Source organism: Papio anubis, chromosome 19 (genome assembly GCF_008728515.1).
Source record: "Papio anubis isolate 15944 chromosome 19, Panubis1.0, whole genome shotgun sequence".
Lineage (NCBI taxonomy): Eukaryota > Metazoa > Chordata > Mammalia > Primates > Cercopithecidae > Papio > Papio anubis.
The window spans coordinates 13990388-14009278 of record NC_044994.1 but is presented as its reverse complement, the minus strand read 5'-3'; the positions used below and the strand labels follow the sequence as shown (position 1 = coordinate 14009278).

Here is an 18891-nt window from a genome sequence, read left to right as displayed (position 1 = left end):
ATCAGGCTTTCCTAGTCTCAGCGCAAGCTCAGTGAAAATCTGGGAAATGTAAGTGGAAACATGAGAGACCGCTTTATTTGGCAGTGCTTACCCCAAAAAAAAAAAAGTGGGGGGCAGGACAAATGGCAAAGCAGTGTTGGGACCGCAGGATGAACAATCAATAGGCAGAAAGCAAGATTGAGGCTTCCTCAGCTTTTGGATCGACAATCGACAGCTGAGAGGCTATTTTTTGCTATGGTTGACTAAATATGGTCAGGGAAGAGAGAGGCACAAGAGAGCCTGTTTGCCTGGGAGTGCATGTTTCAAATGCTTAGCTGCCTATAAAGCTGTAGCAGTTTAGCCTGTGGTCACTGAGGAAGAATATAAGTTAGCCTTGTAGTGACCATGTGGAAGTCCTGACCTCGCTTGCAGACTTGACCTCTGGATGTGACAAGGTAGCTTCACTACAGATCTACTATTTAATCCTGGAAACTAAAAACCAAAAAAAAAAAAAAAAAAAAAAAAATCTAAAAGCAAGACAGATGCAGACTATTTCCTAAGAAGTCAGAAGAACCCAATGTATTCTGGAGGGCAAAGAAAAACAGGGTGAATGTTTACAGTTATTTGGGGGGAATAAGGTGTGTTTTGGGTTCTGGTTTTTTTTGGGTTTTTTTTTTTTTTTTGTCTTTTTTAGACTATAAAATTAACTTCTGCCAACTTTTTCCCCTCTTTTGAAGCATTTCATCTGACAAGCTAGGTTCATTTTCTTGGCCTTTGTAGCAACCTTTTTGATTGCTTAACTTTCCATACATAACTGTGCAAGAGTGTTATATGACATTCCAAATCAGATAGCCAACAATAATTCAATTTTATTGTAGAGTTTTTTTTGTTGGTGGGGTTTTTTTGTTTTTGTTTTTTTGTTTTTTTTGTTTTTTTTGGTAAAGGGAAGAGGGGAGGAGAGGGAAAAGTAAGCTTGTTTTTTGTTTGCTCGTTTGTTTTTCAAATTTATCTTAAAAGGTGAGGTTCTGTGTTCACTGATACATCCCCTTCCTTCACCGGGCTCATGAAAAGAAATGCTGAATCAGCGAATAGAGTGAACGAACAATCAAGATGAGATGGCTGCTGCTGATGTGATTCTCTAGGTCATTACCTTTCTTCCTGCTGCAAATGCTGCATGACACTAAGCTTACAGGTAACAGAGCACCACAGGCCTGTACTTTTAAGGATGCTTATGACTTTCTGCATGCTTACCTATTATTGACTCGATATATGTTCTCATTGTTAAATTAAATTCTATCTAACCATAGCCTAATTTCACAATTCAAGTTGAGAGCTAACGTAGTGTAAAAAGGAATATTGTTCAAATACCATGGCAGTAACTTTGATCTTAAAAATGTACAAATACATTACTGTCATTTACATTATTAAAGATTTAGTCGTTATTGTTTCAGATTAAGTGATGATTTTGCATCTCTAATAAGCCATATCCTGCTTCCAAAGTATACTTATTTTCTAAAACTATTAGCTTCTATTTCAACGTTTAGTCAACCAAAAAACTTGGCAGATCATAAAATACTTTTGAATGCTTACTATTAATTGGCCACAAAAATAAATCAGAACGTGCATGGTGTAATTCTAATGCTGCATTGCTGAAACTGCTGTAGTGCTGGGCTATCTACTGCCACATTCTGATTTGCTCTCTATAAGCTGCACTAGCTTTTTGTCACAAGCTGCAGAAATTCTACTATCCCTGCCCTTTTTTTTCTCCTTTGCCAAATCTGAAAATTTCTTGAGGTTTTAAATTAACCTTCTAATACCATAATAACTGAAAGCTACTTACCAACTATAATTTCTTTTCATGCTAAATCATCAAGGTAAATAAAATCCAGGTGCTCATAGACTAAAACCTTTCAGTTCTTTGAAGTGATACTTTGTAAAAGTTGATGATTCTGACAGTTATCCTTTATACTAAAAAGATTAAAGAATCAAAACACCTTAAACTCACCAAAATTAGATATTTCTACATCTATTTGAATTTGTATTCAATGCATAATTGTATTTAACCCAAAGAGAAGCACCAAAGTGCCAAATTCAGGTAAGGAACTAATAAAGAAAAAAGAATGTCAAATTTTCAAATGATCATGAGTCCTTATCTGTGACCTTATAAAACACTAACAAAAATTCATAATCTTTTAATTTAAAAGTTCAATTCATCCACACTCATCCTGGTTTTTCTCCTTGTTGTTTCACCTTCTAGAGTCAATATCAGAAAGAGTTACTGGTTAATTTGTTAGGTTTTGAGTAAGATATCTAGTTTGTGTTAAAAAAAAAAAAAAATTCAATTTAATTAATTACTATCTACCTGTAGGATCTAGAAGCAGACTACAAAAAAAGAAGAAATTCACCCTGAAGACTGAAGAAACACTAGGCTGATCTTAAGTTTCTGAAATACACTCTGTAACACTACACTGATTCTATGAATCTCTTGCAAAAAGAATCAAACCAGGACAAAGTTCAACAGATAACTGGTCAAATGTTTAGGAATGTCTATGTCCACCAAGAATATGGAACCGTTAATGCCATGCTTCAGGTAAACTTGTTACAAAATTTAGTCTTCGATAAATTAGTCTCTGCAAATGATTTACCATTGCTCTACATCAGTAAGCTGAATGTTTCACTAACAAATAAGAAAATAAAATATTTCATGTTTTTACAGCTAACAACTTAATACCTACTCAGAGTACATACTTCTTTATGTACCCATATGAACATACAATGCTATGGAATGTAAAGAAGTATGTATTTTTGGTAGGCAATAGACCACCAAAAGAGAATTAAACTGAGCTAAAAGAAGCTCTTGCTTCTTTCTACGTGAATGACCTTCATATGGTAAATTAACCTACTCATGAATAGATGACCTTTGGCAATACTAACACCAAAAAAAAAAAAAAGGTTATCTACTACTTATAGATAGAAACTATCCCTAAGGTTTTTATTTCATGAAGGAAAAGAAGATCCAGTGAAGTAGATTTCAATTATCATGAAACTCCTTTTAAATCATCTAAGTTTAAAACATACATCTTACATTTTTAAATTAAGTACTCTCATTATTAAAATTTGACTGCAAAAGGGAAAACAGTATTACTAGCACAAAAGAATGAGGAATATACATGACCTATTTTCTGTCTCCACAATTCAATCTGAACTTAAGTATATCTCATTAGTAGGGCTCACTGATTTGTATAGAAAAATAAGATACTAAGAGCTGGTTTCATTCACATGATAAGCTATTTCTTCTCATTTTGATAAATGTATAGAGGAATTTCTGACCAAAAGTTTTGTTGTTTTAAAAAGGCTTTCTTTTCTGACAGCTACAAATATAGTGGCCCTTGTCCTTCCTTCTCAAGTTTATCAGGGTCTTAATCCAATCTCTACTTCAAATGTGAAGTTAAAACTTAAAATTAATTAAAATGTAAGATTTAAGCATGAAAAATGACAAAATTCTGGCCCACAGCTGTAAGTCTGCAGGGCATATTGGTAATAGACTACCAAATATTTAAAATAAATTAATTTACTATCTGTATTATCTTTGAATTTGCTTTCTCCAAAGAGGGCATGTAAAATGAAAGCACTATAGTCAAGAACCAATTTATACAGATCGAATAACTGTTTTTGTTGGTACTATGCAATTACAATTCAACTTCTCTAAACATGATCAATCCATTGTTTAGAAATATCGAAATACTTTTATTTCATGCAGTTTGTAGATTTTTTTTAAAATTCCAAATGCTCTTAGCAAAATTTATAAGCAGTACCTGTTTTACGCTACTAATGACAAAGTCAGAAAAAAAGAAAGAGTAGTATTCACATATTCTAACCATTTCTTACCAAAAGTATTATTTCAACTGAAATATTTATACATGTATAAAAAGCATATTTTAAATTTTTTGTATCAGAAATTAAATGGAAATGACTAAGTTTAACTATAGTTCATTTTCTCTCTGTTTAATAAGACAACTAGTTAATACAAAGATGATTTTCACTTTATCAGCAGATTACAATGAAAATGACTATTACACATGGCATCATATATGTTACTGCATGTTTATTGGAAATTATAAAAGGCACATAATTTTAAAATTCTGTATTTTCAAAGAAATTAGTTCAAAGCTTAGCCCTTTTAGATCATCCACAAAACAGAATGGCAATGATTCATGTCTATTTGGTAAGTTTACCTGTACAGGTCCTAAATACCTAGAACTCAAAGTAGAGGCTCTTCTATAAATATACTCAAAGAGTATTACTCATGTTTTATAATAAACAATTATAGTAGTCATTCTATAGGTATACAAGTTGTTTAATAATCCTCAAACATCCCAGCAACTAAGAATCTCTTTGCTATAATATTAAAACTATATAAATAATCCTTAGAAAATAAAATGACAGGTTATTCATTTTTAAAAGTAAAATTATATACTGATTCTGGTGCTTCCAAGTTTAACTTATCTAAGAGTATTTTCAATCACTCTAAAATGTCACATCTATCACTTAGATCAGCTGTTCATTTTTAACTGAGTACATATTAAACTCTGGGCATCTGCTGACACTGGTATAACTCAAACATTTCAACTGTCTCCCTGACAGGGATAACAGATGCTGACATTATCAAATGCTGTACTATTTTTTTCCCATGGCCTCTCCTTGCCCCGATATGGCCAGTATATGAAACTGAACTGCCATCCAAAAGCACACTTGAGCAACTGGATCTGCTAAACAGCTCCCATATAACTAGTAAAAATAGAAGCCAGTGTTATTGCTATCTTCAGCACTGAAGTTCAGGCAGTTTAACACCTGTTTCACTTCTACTAGAATAAATGATGAAAAAGAATTATAGTTACATTAATTTCACCAGCAGTATGATACTTACCAACCAACAGACGCAGAATATACTTAGTACAAGAATCATTTGCATATTGCCAGAATTAGTGCTGACCTCCCAGTTTAGTTTAAAACAGTAACTGTAAAGAATATTTCTCTACTTCATATTTCTCTGAGAGCACTTAACTTTATAGGCAAATTATAATTTATCAAACGTTTATGCAAGAAGACACCCTGCCCAGGATATTGAAATCAACAGTAAAACCACATTATAACAAAATTTTACTCTGATTTTTCAAGTATTATTCACACGACAGATTTTAATACTTGTATTCACGGATTGTAACTAACCACCATGTATTACTAAGTCGATAATGAGAAGTAACTAGGCAATCTGTACCCAAAATGACAGAGAACTTAGTCAAGGAAACAGACCTTTAAGAGGGTTAAATTACTAACCTATGATTAGTAACACTACGTACGCAAAAACAAAGAAAAACTGGCATGTACGGTAGTTCCTTTCGACACAAGTCCAAGCAATACACTGAATACACATGTGATCTATTTATAACTCAAAGGGCAGAGGTACTTTCTTAAGGCCATTGATATTCCTACACCCATCAACAATTTGCATTAGCTCTCAACTATAATGCTAAAAGCAGCAGTGGCAGTAAAAGGGGGTGACTAACAGAACTCTTCCCCAACCTTTTAGCTTACCTACTTAATCTGGTTTACTGCCTAAAGATAAATGGAAAACATTACTCTAAAATACATCAAGGTCTATTTGTTCCTTTAAATACTATTGGTTTTGAAACAGCTTATAGTCTACATGTAAGAATTAAGCAAAGACTTCGGCTGTGGACAAGACTAGAAAAAGAAGCAAAGATGTTGAAAACAAAGATGTACATTGATCATTCCTTAATGCAGTAATGTGTTAAAAAGAAAAGACTTTTAAACCATTAAGCGCAGGAAAACAGTAGGAAAGTGACTTCAAAATGGAAAATTTGACATTCGGTGACTGAAGCATTGGTATGATAATTTCTAACACTTGTAGAAGGTCCATGACTGTAATTTTACCAACTGTTTTGGATTCCATACTAGCAGTACTACAATGCTTTGCTAGAGCTGGTAAAATGGAACCAAATCGCCTCTTCAATGGATTTGGTCCCCTTCAACCAGCTGTAGCTATGCATTGATTACCACGGGACTACGTTTTCATTTGTGAATATCAATTACTTGTCAACTAATTTCAACTTATTTACATTATTCAGACTGTGATTATAATCAAATAACTTGTTACTGTTAACTCTACCTGGAAAAGCTAGAATGGTTAAAGATGTTTATAAAAAGCTTATGAAAAATGTATGGATGACTTAAGGATTTCAAATAAAAATTTTACTTACTATCATCTCTTGGTATTAAATTTCTTATCCTTCAGAAAAGAAAAGAACTGGCAATAAAATGTAGGCTATGCTTTATAATAACAATCAAAAAAAGAACTTCCTTCAAAGGAAGAAAGTATCCGGAAAGGTCACCTATAACCCACCTGAAAACACAATGGGATTGTACAGTGTGGTTTACATGGATGTATGCATATTTAAATTAAAGAAACATTATATAACACTCTAGAAATGTTCAGTCACTATCTTCCACAGTATTGGCCTTTAATTTTACCACTATTTACCTGAATGTTAGCAGGTAAGGTGAAAAAGATGATACTGTAGGATATCTTGAGGAGAGGCTTAAAACAGTATCTAGTTCTTCTGACCCTGAATCAAAGTTTTTTAGTCCCCAAAAAAGAAAGAAAATGCTAAGCATCACTACTTTTACTCATGAAATATTTCACCTCTTCATATTTGTTTTCACAGCTGTAAAATGAAGAACTCTGCTAGTAATAAATACTATGACTCTCCTCACTGTCTTCTTTGTCCCTTATAAAAAATAAACACACAATATTCTCCTTCAGTGGGGATAAACTGAAGGAAAGAAAAAAAATGACAATTATTCAAACATCCATATAGTTTTCTTAATGATTGCAATAAGACTATAGATAATTTAATATTATTTAATTAACAGAGACAAACATTTCAGCAATTAATGAAGATTACTGAAGACAAGAATAGTTTAAAAACCCAGATGTTCACACATTCTCAACTCCAGACCACTCCTCCATTTCAAAATGAACATCATTCTCTAAAAGACTGTGGGCAAAAGGAGACATATCTAAATACATATCTTATCACTTCATTCAAGATCCTCTTCCTCCTATTAATTACATCTCAGTCACAGTAAGTACATTTGTGTATTACAAGGCATATGGTGTTTGACAGTAGATGCATGAGCATACATTAGAGAAAACACACTCTAAGTATCCTATTACTGAATAGACTCAGCTATATTTTGTAGACAGCACTCAGCATGTTCACAGTTGTAAGGAAAGCATTAAACACCAAAATACAGTACAGCATATCAAATCTTCAAATAGTCAACAGAGTCTTGTTTACAGACCATATTTCAGAATTTAAAAAGTAATAAAAGCATCACAACATTCTAGAGGGAAAACTATGAGTTGCTCATATATTCAGTAAGATTTTTTGTGGGAATTAGTAAGTAAATAAGAAACGCCTGTGAAATTATCTTAGTACCAACCTAAAAACAACATATATCACATCAGGTGATTCACTCATATTTTACTTTTCTTTTCACATTCAATGTCTATTCAAGAAAAATTTGTAAATACTATATAAACTTTATATTAATGTTATCTGTACTTCCAAAATACCTGATTATTTTTGCCAGCTCTGCAGAGAATACTGCTGACTAATTTATTTTCATGCCTGTGAGGGAGCTCTAAAAACTTAGCTAAAAATGCAGCATCTTTACAGAAAGTACCTAAGTAGCATGCTGATTATGCTACTCCAAAGAAATTCAGTTTTCACTTTTATCAGCAGAAATAATTTCTGCTCTTACTTTAAATCAGAAACTTTACCTGTATACTAAGAGATGATAAAAATGGCTAAACTCTAGATGAAAACATGCCTATAAATATTAACTATCAGAATAGACGAACAGCATTGTTCTTAGTTAAGATTTCTTAAAAAAACAAAACTACTATATTAAAACATGGTGTAATTTCTACTTAAAATGCTCCAAACTTTATAAAGCACAGCCAAAGTACTCAGGGTCTTATAGCGAAAATTTATATTCTCTTTCACAATTCTAAAAAACAATAAATGGCTTTATAACTCTTTTTCTCTTAATGTGTTTATTTCAGTTACTATCAAACTATGAGGAAACATCAAGATCAGCTTTGAAATCTAGACTCTATATTGATCTGCAGCTTTGAAATAGAGACTTCAAAGGACAGTCTTCAAAAATACAGGGCATCTAGACACTTCATCAGGTTCTGGAAGTAACAATGTGCTTTATCTGGTTTTCTTTTCTTTTTTTTTTTTTTTTTTTTAAGAGACAGGATCTTGCTATGTTGCTCAGGCTGTGCTACAGCAGTGGCACCATCATACCTCACTGCAGTCTCAAACTCCTGGGCTTGAGCGATATTCTCACCTCAGCCTCCCAAGTAGCTGAGACTAAAAGTCTGTGATGCCACACACAGCTGATTCTCTTTTTTTTTTGATACAGAGTCTTGCTCTGGAACCCAGACTGGAGTGCAGTGGCGCAATCTCAGCTCACTGCAACGTCTGCCTCCTGGGTTCAAGTGATTCTCACATCTCAGCCTCCCGAGTAGCTGGAACTACAGGTGCACGCCACCATACCCAGCTAATTTTTGTTTTTTTAATAGAGCTAGTGTTTCACAATGTTGGCCAGGCTGGTCTCAAACTCCTAGCCTCAAGTGATCTGCCTCCCAAAGTGCTGGGATTATAGGCATGAGCCATCGCACCCAACCTAATTTTTTAATTTTTTAGAGTCAGGGTCTTGCTACATTGCCCAGGTTGATCTCAAGCTCCTGGCTTCAAGCAATCCTCCTGCCTCAGCCTCCTAAGTCGCTGGGATTACAGACGTAAATCACCACACCCAGTTGGTTTTCTATAGTATGAAGGCCAAAAAGATTGGTTGTTATTTTTAATTCCAAGTACACTAAAAATGGTTCCTTCTGTCTTCTGACATCACTGGTCAGTATAAGAGGAAAAACAACCTTAAGAAAAAGAAATTTGATATGAAAAAAAGAACTCAAAACATCTCAATTTGCAATTACAACTGGTAATATAAGTTGTGTCATCTTCTGATACTCTTCAGTGTCCAATTAAAATCACACTCTATCTGGCAATCTATAGTCACAACTACCTAAAAATGTCTTAAGGAAGTAGGAATAAAGAAGTCATGTAGCTTTACCTGAAGCACTACTTTGCTGAAGAATAAAAGCATTTTTTGTAAATGTCACCTGACACCAAATATCTGGTTGGAAGAGTTGCTGTTTTAAATTTTCAGGGGCACCCTCAAGATTTATGCAAGAATTGGAAAAAAAAAAAAAGTAAATTTTCTCTTTCTTGTATAGGCCTAGCATTATTGAATATACTATGCCTACTCTCGATAAAAATGAAACCACTCAAAATATTTAAAAGATACTTGTTTCCTAAACACTTCAATTCTCAGTTTATCCTAAACTTCATGATTTCATATTCCCTCAATAAATCCTAAATTCCCTCAATAAAATCTTTTTGACCATTCTAATCTGAAGTAATTGCTGTTTGAATTCCTAACACAGTTTCTCTACAGAATTCATTCCGTAACTGATCATATAACGTCTTGTGATATTCAACAGTGTCCTCACTGTCAAAGTAAGGCTGACATTTACTGAGTGCCTTGTATAGCCAGAGCCTATGTAGGATGAACAGATGAATATGAATGCCCACAATTTTAAAAGAAAGACAGAAATGCACACAGTAATAAACAGCACTAAGCTGAGTACAGTAAGTACAATAAATAAGAACACAGAACAAGGAAGTACAGAGCAAACAAAATAATTCCAATGATGACACAGGAGGTAGCTCTGGAAGAAAGATGGTTAAGATAAAGAGGCGGGATGGGGCACCCCAATCAAAGAAAATGCTCCAAAAAATAGAAGAAGAAAGCAGACAGCGCATTTTAGGAAAGGAGAATAGGTGAAGGGCAAGGCGGGCTGAGGGATTGGATTAGCAGGAGATAAAGTTAGACAGACTCAGGACACACAGAATATGGGTCTGAATGCCAAGCCAAAGTAGGTAAATTGTATTCTATGTTAATAGACAAAAACTGAAGTTGGGAAACAGGGGAAGAGAGCCATTTAGATGTATGCTTTCAGAATGGATAATTTGTAAATGTATAAAATTTAAATCAAGAATAAGACTGAAACCAAAGAAAAAAATTAGAAGAATAGTATAATAGTCTAGGTAAATGTGGTGAGTACTTAATTGGGTCAGCAACAGTGGGAACAGAATGGAATGGATGGGAAGGACTGGTAGAATGAATAAAATTTTAAAACTAGTTGGAAGTTGTTAATTGGTGAGAGAGCAAAGATAACTCTAAGCAATGAGGTAGCAAGAGGAATGAGATACTGATACATTCACTGCCCATGTGTTTTGGTTTTGCTTCAAAAACAGACCATAATACAGAAAAAGGTGATGTAAAGTGGTTTAACAGTTATGATTCTAAAGTTACCTAGACCTTGCTCAAGTTACAGCTGCTTCAGTAATCAGCTATGTGTTCTTGAATAATTAAATTCATCTCTATAAGCCTCATATTCTTCACATGTAAAATGAGGATATTAACACCTGCCTCAAAAAGCTGTTGAAAGGATTAAGTGAGATGAGGCATGTGAAGCACTTTGCAGAGGCTGGCGTGTGGTAAGTGCTATCATAATCTTCTGTTTGAAGGGCAGGGAAAATATACTACTACTGTCTCCTTCACAATGCCAAAATCTGAAGTGTTCAAATGTTTGCAATTTGGAAAAAAAGTCAAGATGTGATCTAAAATATGATCATTCATTTCATCCTACAATATATACCCACTGTTACAGTTACCAATAAGCAGTAGCAATAAAATCTTTTTGTTTTCTGTGGTCACCCTCTAGTGGTGATCCTAAGAAGCTTAAAATTCGCCAAAAAAAAAAAAAGGAAGCATGATATAAAAATACAATAAGGAACCAAAGAATAAATGTTCAGAACAGATAAAATTATCAAAATAAAAATCAAAATGAACATTTTTCTTAGTCCAGATATACAGGTTTGACTCAAACATAAACAGAAGACATCTAATGCAGAATTTCCTAAAATGCTTAGGGTAAAGTTGCTCCAAAAAGTGAGTTAATGGAAATCTCTAAATTAAGCCAAGCTAAGCATTTTCTCATTCTGTGGGACACTGCAGATCCTTTATAAAGAATGTGATTCTCCAAAAGCAGTCTTTCTCAAATGTCAACCAGCAAATACTTTTTTCAGTAGAATACTATTGCTGTAACAATGGATGAGGGGATAGCTACACTAGAAGTTTATATAACTAATTACATTATTAACAAGGAATTAGGTAACTTAATATTTATTTAGTCTTAAGTTTTAAAAAATAATTATCATGCAAATGGTAACATGAAATCAGAGGACACCCAGATAATCATTTTGAAGAAATATAAATCTCAAAATAAAATGCATTTTAATTAAATCTTTAGAAAGAAACCAGCATTCCTGATATTTTATATCCACATTTAATATAAACTTAAATAATCATTTCATAATACTTGTATTAGATTAACAATCAAATAATCATCATATAAAACTAAAGGCATAAGTTTTACAAAACTTTAAAATGATTTAAAATACTAAATTAGCCAAAATTATTTCTTCATCAGTATCAGAAAAAGAGAATCAGCAGTAGGAAAATATTTTCGAATTGCACCTAAAATAGTAAGGGGTGACATACCTGGGATTTCCCCTTAGTGCAGCATGATGTAGAGCATTAAATCCATTATTGTTTGTGATGGTAACATCTGCTCCAGCTTCCAAAAGAACTGCTAGGATATCATCACGTTTCTTACTTATTGCATCATGAAGAGGGGTATCACCTTCAGAATCCTTTAAGTTTAAAGAAACTTCCATTAGTTCTTCAATTAATCATCCCATCTAATAGTAATACTTTTACCAAATGCTAAGCAAACAGAAACAGACACCACCTCCAACAAATACCAATAAAAGAGCATTTTTTGTGGTAACTATAAAAATATAGGCAAAGGCCAGGCATGCTGGCTCATGTCCGTAACCCTAGCACTTTGGGAGGCTGAGGCGGGAAGATCACCTAAGGCCAGGAGTTCAACACCAACCTGGGCAACATATAGAGACTCTGTCCCTACAAAAAATTTTAAAAATTAGAGCCGGGCACAGTGGTATGCACCAATAGTCCTAGCTACTCAGGAGGCTGAGGCAGAAGAATGGCTTGACCCCAGGAGTTCAAGGCTCCAGTGAGCTGTGATCACGCCACTGTACTCCAGCCAGGGTGACAGAGCGAGACTCTATCTCCAAAAATATAAAAAACAAACATACAGGCAAGAAACACTGGCCACATTATAGTAAGGAAAATCATACTCAAATCTAGTTGGAAAACACAATAAGCATGTTGGAGGTTTTTTTTGTTTTGTTTTTTGAGATCAAGTTTCGCTCTTTCACTCAGGCTCGAGTACAGTGGCGTGATCTCAGCTCACTGCAACCTCCACCTTCTGGTTTCAAGTGATTCTCCTGCCTCAGCCTCCCAAGTAACTGGGATTACAGGCACCCACCACCACGCCCGGCTAATTTTTGTATTTTTAGTAGAGACGGGGTTTCACCATGTTGGTCAGGCTGGTCTCAGTACTCCTGACCTTGTGATCTGCCCACCTCAGCCTCCAACATTGCTGGGATTACAGGCATGAGCCACTTTGCCTGGCAAAGTTTTTTTTTTTTTAGAGACGGGGATCTCAGTATGTTGCCCATGCTGGTCTTGAACCCCCATGCTCAAGCGATCCTCCCACATGAATCTCTCAAAGTGTTGGGATTACAGGCATGAGCCACTGTTCCCAGCACATGCTGAAGCTTTACCAAGAAAAAAGAAAAGAAGTAGCCTCAAATATAACTAATGACAAAAGCTAACGAAGTGAAAAAGCTGCCCCCCAAATTAAGTAAGTTTAAAATGGCCTTAACTGTCATACCCTGAAATTCCACACCAAACCTACACCATAACAATGAATTGAAAGTCGGTGGTTTTTGACCTTGCCTGCTCATTAGTACCTGCAGGGATTGAGATCTTTTAAAATCTGTTGTACAGAGGGAAAAAAAAAAAAGAGAGAGAGAGAGAAAAAAATCTGATGTCCAGGCTGTTCACCATACAAAATCTCTAGAGGTGACAGTGAGGCATTAGTAATTTTTCAAAGCTTCACAGATGAACATATTTTGCAGTCACAGTTGAGAATCATTAATCTAAGCATTTTCAAAGGGCAGGAAAGTGGCTAGTTAGCCAAAGGTAAAACAATTGTAAATGAAAATTTAGCAATCTCAGTCTACCATTTTTTCAAGCTGACTACTTTTTACATTAATCAATTGACTTAGCAGTTAAGTTTTTATTCATTAGCAGTCATGTACATACATGAATAATTTAGATTTCATTCATTTCATAGTTTCAGAGATGCTATTCTCAGTAATACATAATCTAGCCTACAGCATATACTACAGTTGCCAAATCCAGCTTGCCACTTGTTTTTTCTTTGTTTAATTCTTTTTTACTAGACATATTTCCTGCATGGTTTGTCTCCCCAGTCATTGTCCACAGGATTCTGAGAAGTTACAGGAATATGAAAGTGCAAACACCAGACCCAGCTTCATTTCCAACACTGTGGAAAGGGACTGTACATCATGGGGCAGAGCCCTATGCTTCCCTAAGCCATGCGGACAGAGCCTAGAAAAAATGATCTCCCAGGATATTACACGTTGGAGCCACCTGTTTTTGTAAATTAAGTTGTATTGGAACACGGCCACGCCCATTTATTTATGTATTATCTATGGCTGCTTTCACTCTGCAATGAGAGTTAGATAGTTGTGGCAGACGCCATATGAAAGCCTAAACTATTATCTGTGCCCATTACAGAAAAGGTTTGCTAATCCCAGGAATATATTCGTCCACCTACATAAAGAATTCCTGGCCGGGCACGGTGGCTCATGCCTGTAATCCCAGCACTTTGGGAGGCCAAGGCAGGCAGAGCACGAGGTCAGCAGATCCAGACCATCCTGGTTACCAGGGTGAAATCCCGTCTCTACTAAAAAGTACAAAAAACTAGCCGGGCGTGGTGGTGGACGCCTGTAGTCCCAGCTACTCAGGAGGCTGAGGCAAGAGAATGGTGTGAACCCAGGAGGCGGAACTTGTAGTGAGCCGAGATCACGCCATGGCACTCCAGCCTGGGCAACAGCGAGACTCCCTCTCAAAAAAAAAAAAGAATTCCTGCCAGGCAAGATGGCTCACACTTGTAATCCCAGGACTTTGGGAGGTGGGAGCAGGAAGACTGCTTGAGCCTAGAAGTTTGAGACCAGCCTAGGCATTTCCACAAAAAAAATTAGCCAGGCATGGCAACTCACACCTGTAGTCCCACCTACTCAGGAGGCTGAGGTGGGCCCTGAAGGTCGAAACTGCAATGAGCCATGATCATGCCACTGAATTCCAGCCAAGAACCTGTCTAAAAAAAAAAAAATTCCTAACCCAAGTTCAATCCAACCATCTACCTTCTACTCCTGTATCTTGTGGCACTAAAAGTCTGTCGTGTTCAACCTGAAATGGGCTTCTATCATGACTGGAACACCCTTCTCCAGGTCCCCAAGTCCTTATCACTCTTCTCAATTACTCTTTCTCTACCCGCCACCGCACACTCACACTCTCAACAGATGAACTTGTCTCCCGTTTCAGACAAAAAACGTTAGCAGGTATAAATCACCTCTCCTTACAGATTAACACTCCCCAATTCTCCCTCATCCTCCAATCCTGCCTCCCACTTACAAGGACATAGCCTAGATCCCAACAGTTCCAAAACAGTTGTACTTCAAAAACCTTAGTTTCTAATAATTATCTAGCTGAACAAAATCTATTCTTTCAGTTCTTCTCAAGCCCTCATTCCCACTACTACTTTATTTCTTCTCTGAGATCTATCCAATCCAGCAACCAATTCCTGGATGCTGTAAACTAAATTATCTAAACTATAAGCAGCTTACAATTCTAACCACTGCCCTACCTTTTAAAAAATCATTATTGAGTTTCCAATGGAAACAAATTATGCTTTACATATTCAAACAGTGTTTCAGGGAACATTTGTATTTAAAAATAACATGTTGTTTCAGGCCTATTTGGTTAAGGTACCTAAAAATTGGCAAATTAGGGTCTGGTCCTATTTTACTTTGCTACAAAATTACTAAGTATAGAACTTTTAATTAAACAGGCACACAAAAGACAAGTTGCTTAGTAACCAAACTAAGTAGATAATGGACACAGACTACATTTTCCATATATTTGTGGTTTAATTTATCTGGTTATAGAACTGTAGCTGAGGATAATCATTTCTTAGGCAACCATTGCTTCAAAAATTAGATCCTACTGTAAATCAACTCTAAAACCCCATACATTTTCCAAAACAGAACATCTCTGAAGATTACAATAATGACTATTCAAAGTCCCTAAGCTACAATAAAAAATACAATTCAAATAATTTAAATAGTTATGAAGTAACTATTATGAAATATAGCCTATTACACTTCTTTAAGCTGTTGAGGCTCACTGTCATGATCAATAAAGTTGAATTCATTCATAAGCTGACATTTTTACAAAGAAGTCCCCATTCTCCCTGCCCAATCTAAACCCAGTTTATTGGCATTTTCCTTAAAAACACAAACAAACAAACAACTTTTTAAAAAAGAAATAGCTACCAATTTTGCAACATCTTATGCCTTTGGTATCATTTACTATGACCATGGCCATATGAGAACGATAACAAAGGAATGCTTACCATAGAACTTAATGTTTCCCTTTAATAGGAACCGAGCAATACCTGCAGGATGTATTTCTTTAAAGGTTTTACCTGGAGACTGGGATGACAGCCAAAGTCCAATAAAGTCTTCACAACTTGAAGATGACCTTTATTGACAGCAATATGAAGTGGTGTCTGTCGGCGCTTGTTTCGAGCATTCAAATCAGCACTACCTCGATGTAGTACTTCTATAACAGCACCTTCATCTCCAAAAGCTGCATGGTGAACTGCTCTATCACCATCTTTATCCTAATCATTAGCATTGAAATCTGAATTAGTGAATATTTTAGAAAGAAAAAAAAAACTTGAAGCTGTAATAATACACCAAGAAGCAGATTAATTTGAGAAAAGGAAACATAAGTTGGAGCCAACAAAATAACTAGAACTTGACCAGGTGAGGTGGCTCATGCCTGTAATCCCAGCACTTTGGGAGGACAAGGCAGAAGGATCACTTGAGGTCAAGTAAATTGTAAATTTGAGTAAGATTTCCAACAATACCAATCTGGGCAACATAGCAAGATTCTGTTTTGTAGAGACAGCCAGGCATGGTGACACCCACCTGTAGTCCTAGCTACTTGGGAGGCTGACACAGAAGGATTGCTTGAGCCAAGGAGTTTCAAGTTACAGTGAGCTATGATCGCACCACTGCACTCTGACTGGGGTAACAGAGTAAGACCCTGTCTCTATAAAAAAAATTTTTTAAACCTAGAAACTGACTTGAACAGTGATTAACTCCCAAAGATAAATGATAAATTTAGATTATATATATATATATATATATATCAGACCAACAGTTATAGTATCACTCTTTCAGCACTCCTCATTTATCAGCCATGACAGTAAGCCAACTTTTTTTGCCATTTAAAACTTTTTACAAAGACAGTTTTGTTGTTGTTGTTGTTGTTTTAAAGAATCAAGGTCCTAGGCTGGGCACGGTGGCTCACACCTGTAATCCCAGCACTTTGGGAGGCCAAGGCAGGCGGATCACCTGAAGTCAGGAGTTCAAAACCAGCCTGGCCAACATGGAGAAACCCCGTCTCTACTAAAAATACAAAAATTAGCCAGGCATGGTGGCACATGCCTGTAATCCCTGCTACCTGGGAGGCTGAGGCAGGAGAACTGCTTGAATCCGGGAGGTGGGGGTTGCAGTGAGCCAAGATCGAGCCACTGCACTCCAGCCTGAGCGACAGAGCAAGACTCCCTCTCAAAAAAAAAAAAAAGAATCAGGGTCCTGTTCTGTCACCCAGGTTGGAATGCAGTGGCACAGTCATAGCTCACTGCAGCCTTGAACTCCTGGACTTAATAAATTCTCCAACTTCAGCCTCACGAAGTGCTGGGATCACAGGTGTGAGTTACTGTGCATGTCCTACAAAGACTTTTTAATGACATAAAAAGTGAAATAAGATGAGTTGTGTGATTAAAAAAAAAAAAGAATGCCAAACAATGTGATCTCAACTGGCTTTAATGGGGAGCAATTTACCAACACATTAAAACTGGTTAAGTGATGAGCATACACTTTTCTGTATATTCGAGAACAGAAAAAAAAAATTAAATACACCATTAAAAGATAAAAACAAAGCATAAACTCCCAAAATTCCATATATCAAAAATTTCAAAACTATTTCAGAAGAATCAAATCAATTTGCCTCACCTCCTGTAACAGGCATATTTCTGAAGAAATGAGAAAGCAGGAAAGACCTAATTGCTTAAATTTTTTTTTAAAACTGAAAGAAAGTACTTTGGAAAGGGGGAGAACTGCCTGCACTATGCCATGAAGGTAGCATACATAGTTCATACCAAAAAGTACAAAAAGAAGTCTCACTGCCTTGCCAGAAGCAGATGGAAAAGGGTGTTAGGTATAAGGGTATTGCATTTATTCCAGTACTGCACTGCAAATTTTGACACCCACCAAGACCATCTGTCTGTCCCTGATACTGGTACTCTAAGACTTCCTCCATCCAGAGCAGTGGTTTCTGATTCCCAATACCACTGTGCCACCCCTGGTGGACTCCCTAGTTTTGCAAGGGGTTTGACAATCCATATGGCACCCAGGATTTTCTGAACTACTTTCAAAGATAACACAGATAAACACTGTTATGATTAAATGCACTTAAATAGTTCATTCAAAACAGTTACAGAACTCAAAGTAGATTTTGGTCTTTGCATATCTTCTCAAACAGGTATTAAAGGTAAAAGCACTCATGTAGAAATCCACGACAGTTTGACAATCACTTTTGAAACGGTAGGGAACTACAACTCAGGGATATTTCTACCTTACTGACATTTCCAGCTGAATCAGTTTTTGTTACCTGTCAATTTTGAGAAAGGAACTGGCAAACAACCACATGCAAGATTTAAGATTCAACTCTTGTGCCTTTTCCCTGGCGGTCTTGTGGTTAGGATTTGGCACCTCTCTCAACTCTTGTGTCTCCGAGTAGCATTATATTTAAACATCCCAGAAAAACAAGTGTTTTAAAAAACAAAACAAAAATAAGATATATATGCATGTATATATAAATTAATCTCTCTAGTAACACATATAGTTCAGAATCCTAGAGTTAAGATCTTCCCAACTTCCAGTCTTTTTTTTTTTTTTTCTGTTACAGTTTTTAACCCTATTTTGTGATTTACCTTCCATTAAAAAAGGGAACATCAGGCCACTAACACTGTATGGTCGTTAGAAAATCACTACTGAGGCCGGGCACAGTGGCTCAAGCCTGTAATCCCAGCACTTTGGGAGGCCGAGACGGGTGGATCACGAGGTCAGGAGATCGAGACCATCCTGGCTAACACGGTGAAACCCTGTCTCTACTAAAAAATACATTTAAAAAAAAAAAAAAAAAAACTAGCCGGGCACGGTGGCGGGCGCCTGTAGTCCCAGCTGCGCGGGAGGCTGAGGCAGGAGAATGGCGTAAACCCGGGAGGCAGAGCTTGCAGTTAGCCGAGATCCGGCCACTGCACTCCAGCCTAGGCGACAGAGCAAGACTCCGTCTCCAAAAAAAAAAAAAAAGAAAATC

The 18891-nt window shown here is 36.1% G+C and overlaps 2 protein-coding genes and 1 non-coding gene across 12 annotated transcripts in view; 1 reads left to right on the top strand and 2 right to left on the bottom strand.

The window, feature by feature from the left end:
* Window positions 1-18891, bottom strand: part of MIB1 (mindbomb E3 ubiquitin protein ligase 1) — a 133126-nt gene that overhangs the window by 40606 nt on the left and 73629 nt on the right. For all 3 annotated transcript variants that reach the window (XM_009192508.2, XM_003914226.4, XM_021929853.2), the window contains exons 11-12: window positions 15926-16123; window positions 11764-11915 (exon numbers count right to left, since the gene is read on the bottom strand). In XM_009192508.2, coding sequence (XP_009190772.1) covers window positions 11764-11915; window positions 15926-16123 — 350 coding nt within the window. The remainder of the gene's footprint in view (window positions 1-11763; window positions 11916-15925; window positions 16124-18891) is intronic.
* LOC108583042 lies at window positions 15-8351 on the top strand. 8 transcript variants are annotated; one of them, XR_001897226.3, is made up of 5 exons: window positions 88-585; window positions 997-1171; window positions 2348-2569; window positions 6934-7145; window positions 8132-8343. XR_001897226.3 is itself a non-coding variant. In XM_031658938.1 (4 exons), the coding sequence occupies exons 2-4, from the start codon at window positions 2456-2458 to the stop codon at window positions 8169-8171; spliced, it is 366 nt and encodes a 121-aa protein (XP_031514798.1). In that variant the 5' UTR covers window positions 88-1121; window positions 2348-2455; the 3' UTR covers window positions 8172-8344. The 8 variants fall into 8 exon arrangements, 3 of the variants coding, with proteins under 3 accessions (XP_031514798.1, XP_031514797.1, XP_017807098.1); XR_001897225.3 differs by having other exon boundaries at window positions 162-434; XR_002518572.2 differs by having other exon boundaries at window positions 997-2569; window positions 8132-8345.
* Window positions 13596-13800, bottom strand: LOC116271519. The gene has a single exon (XR_004180147.1). It is a non-coding gene; the product is annotated as a small nucleolar RNA SNORA73 family (small nucleolar RNA).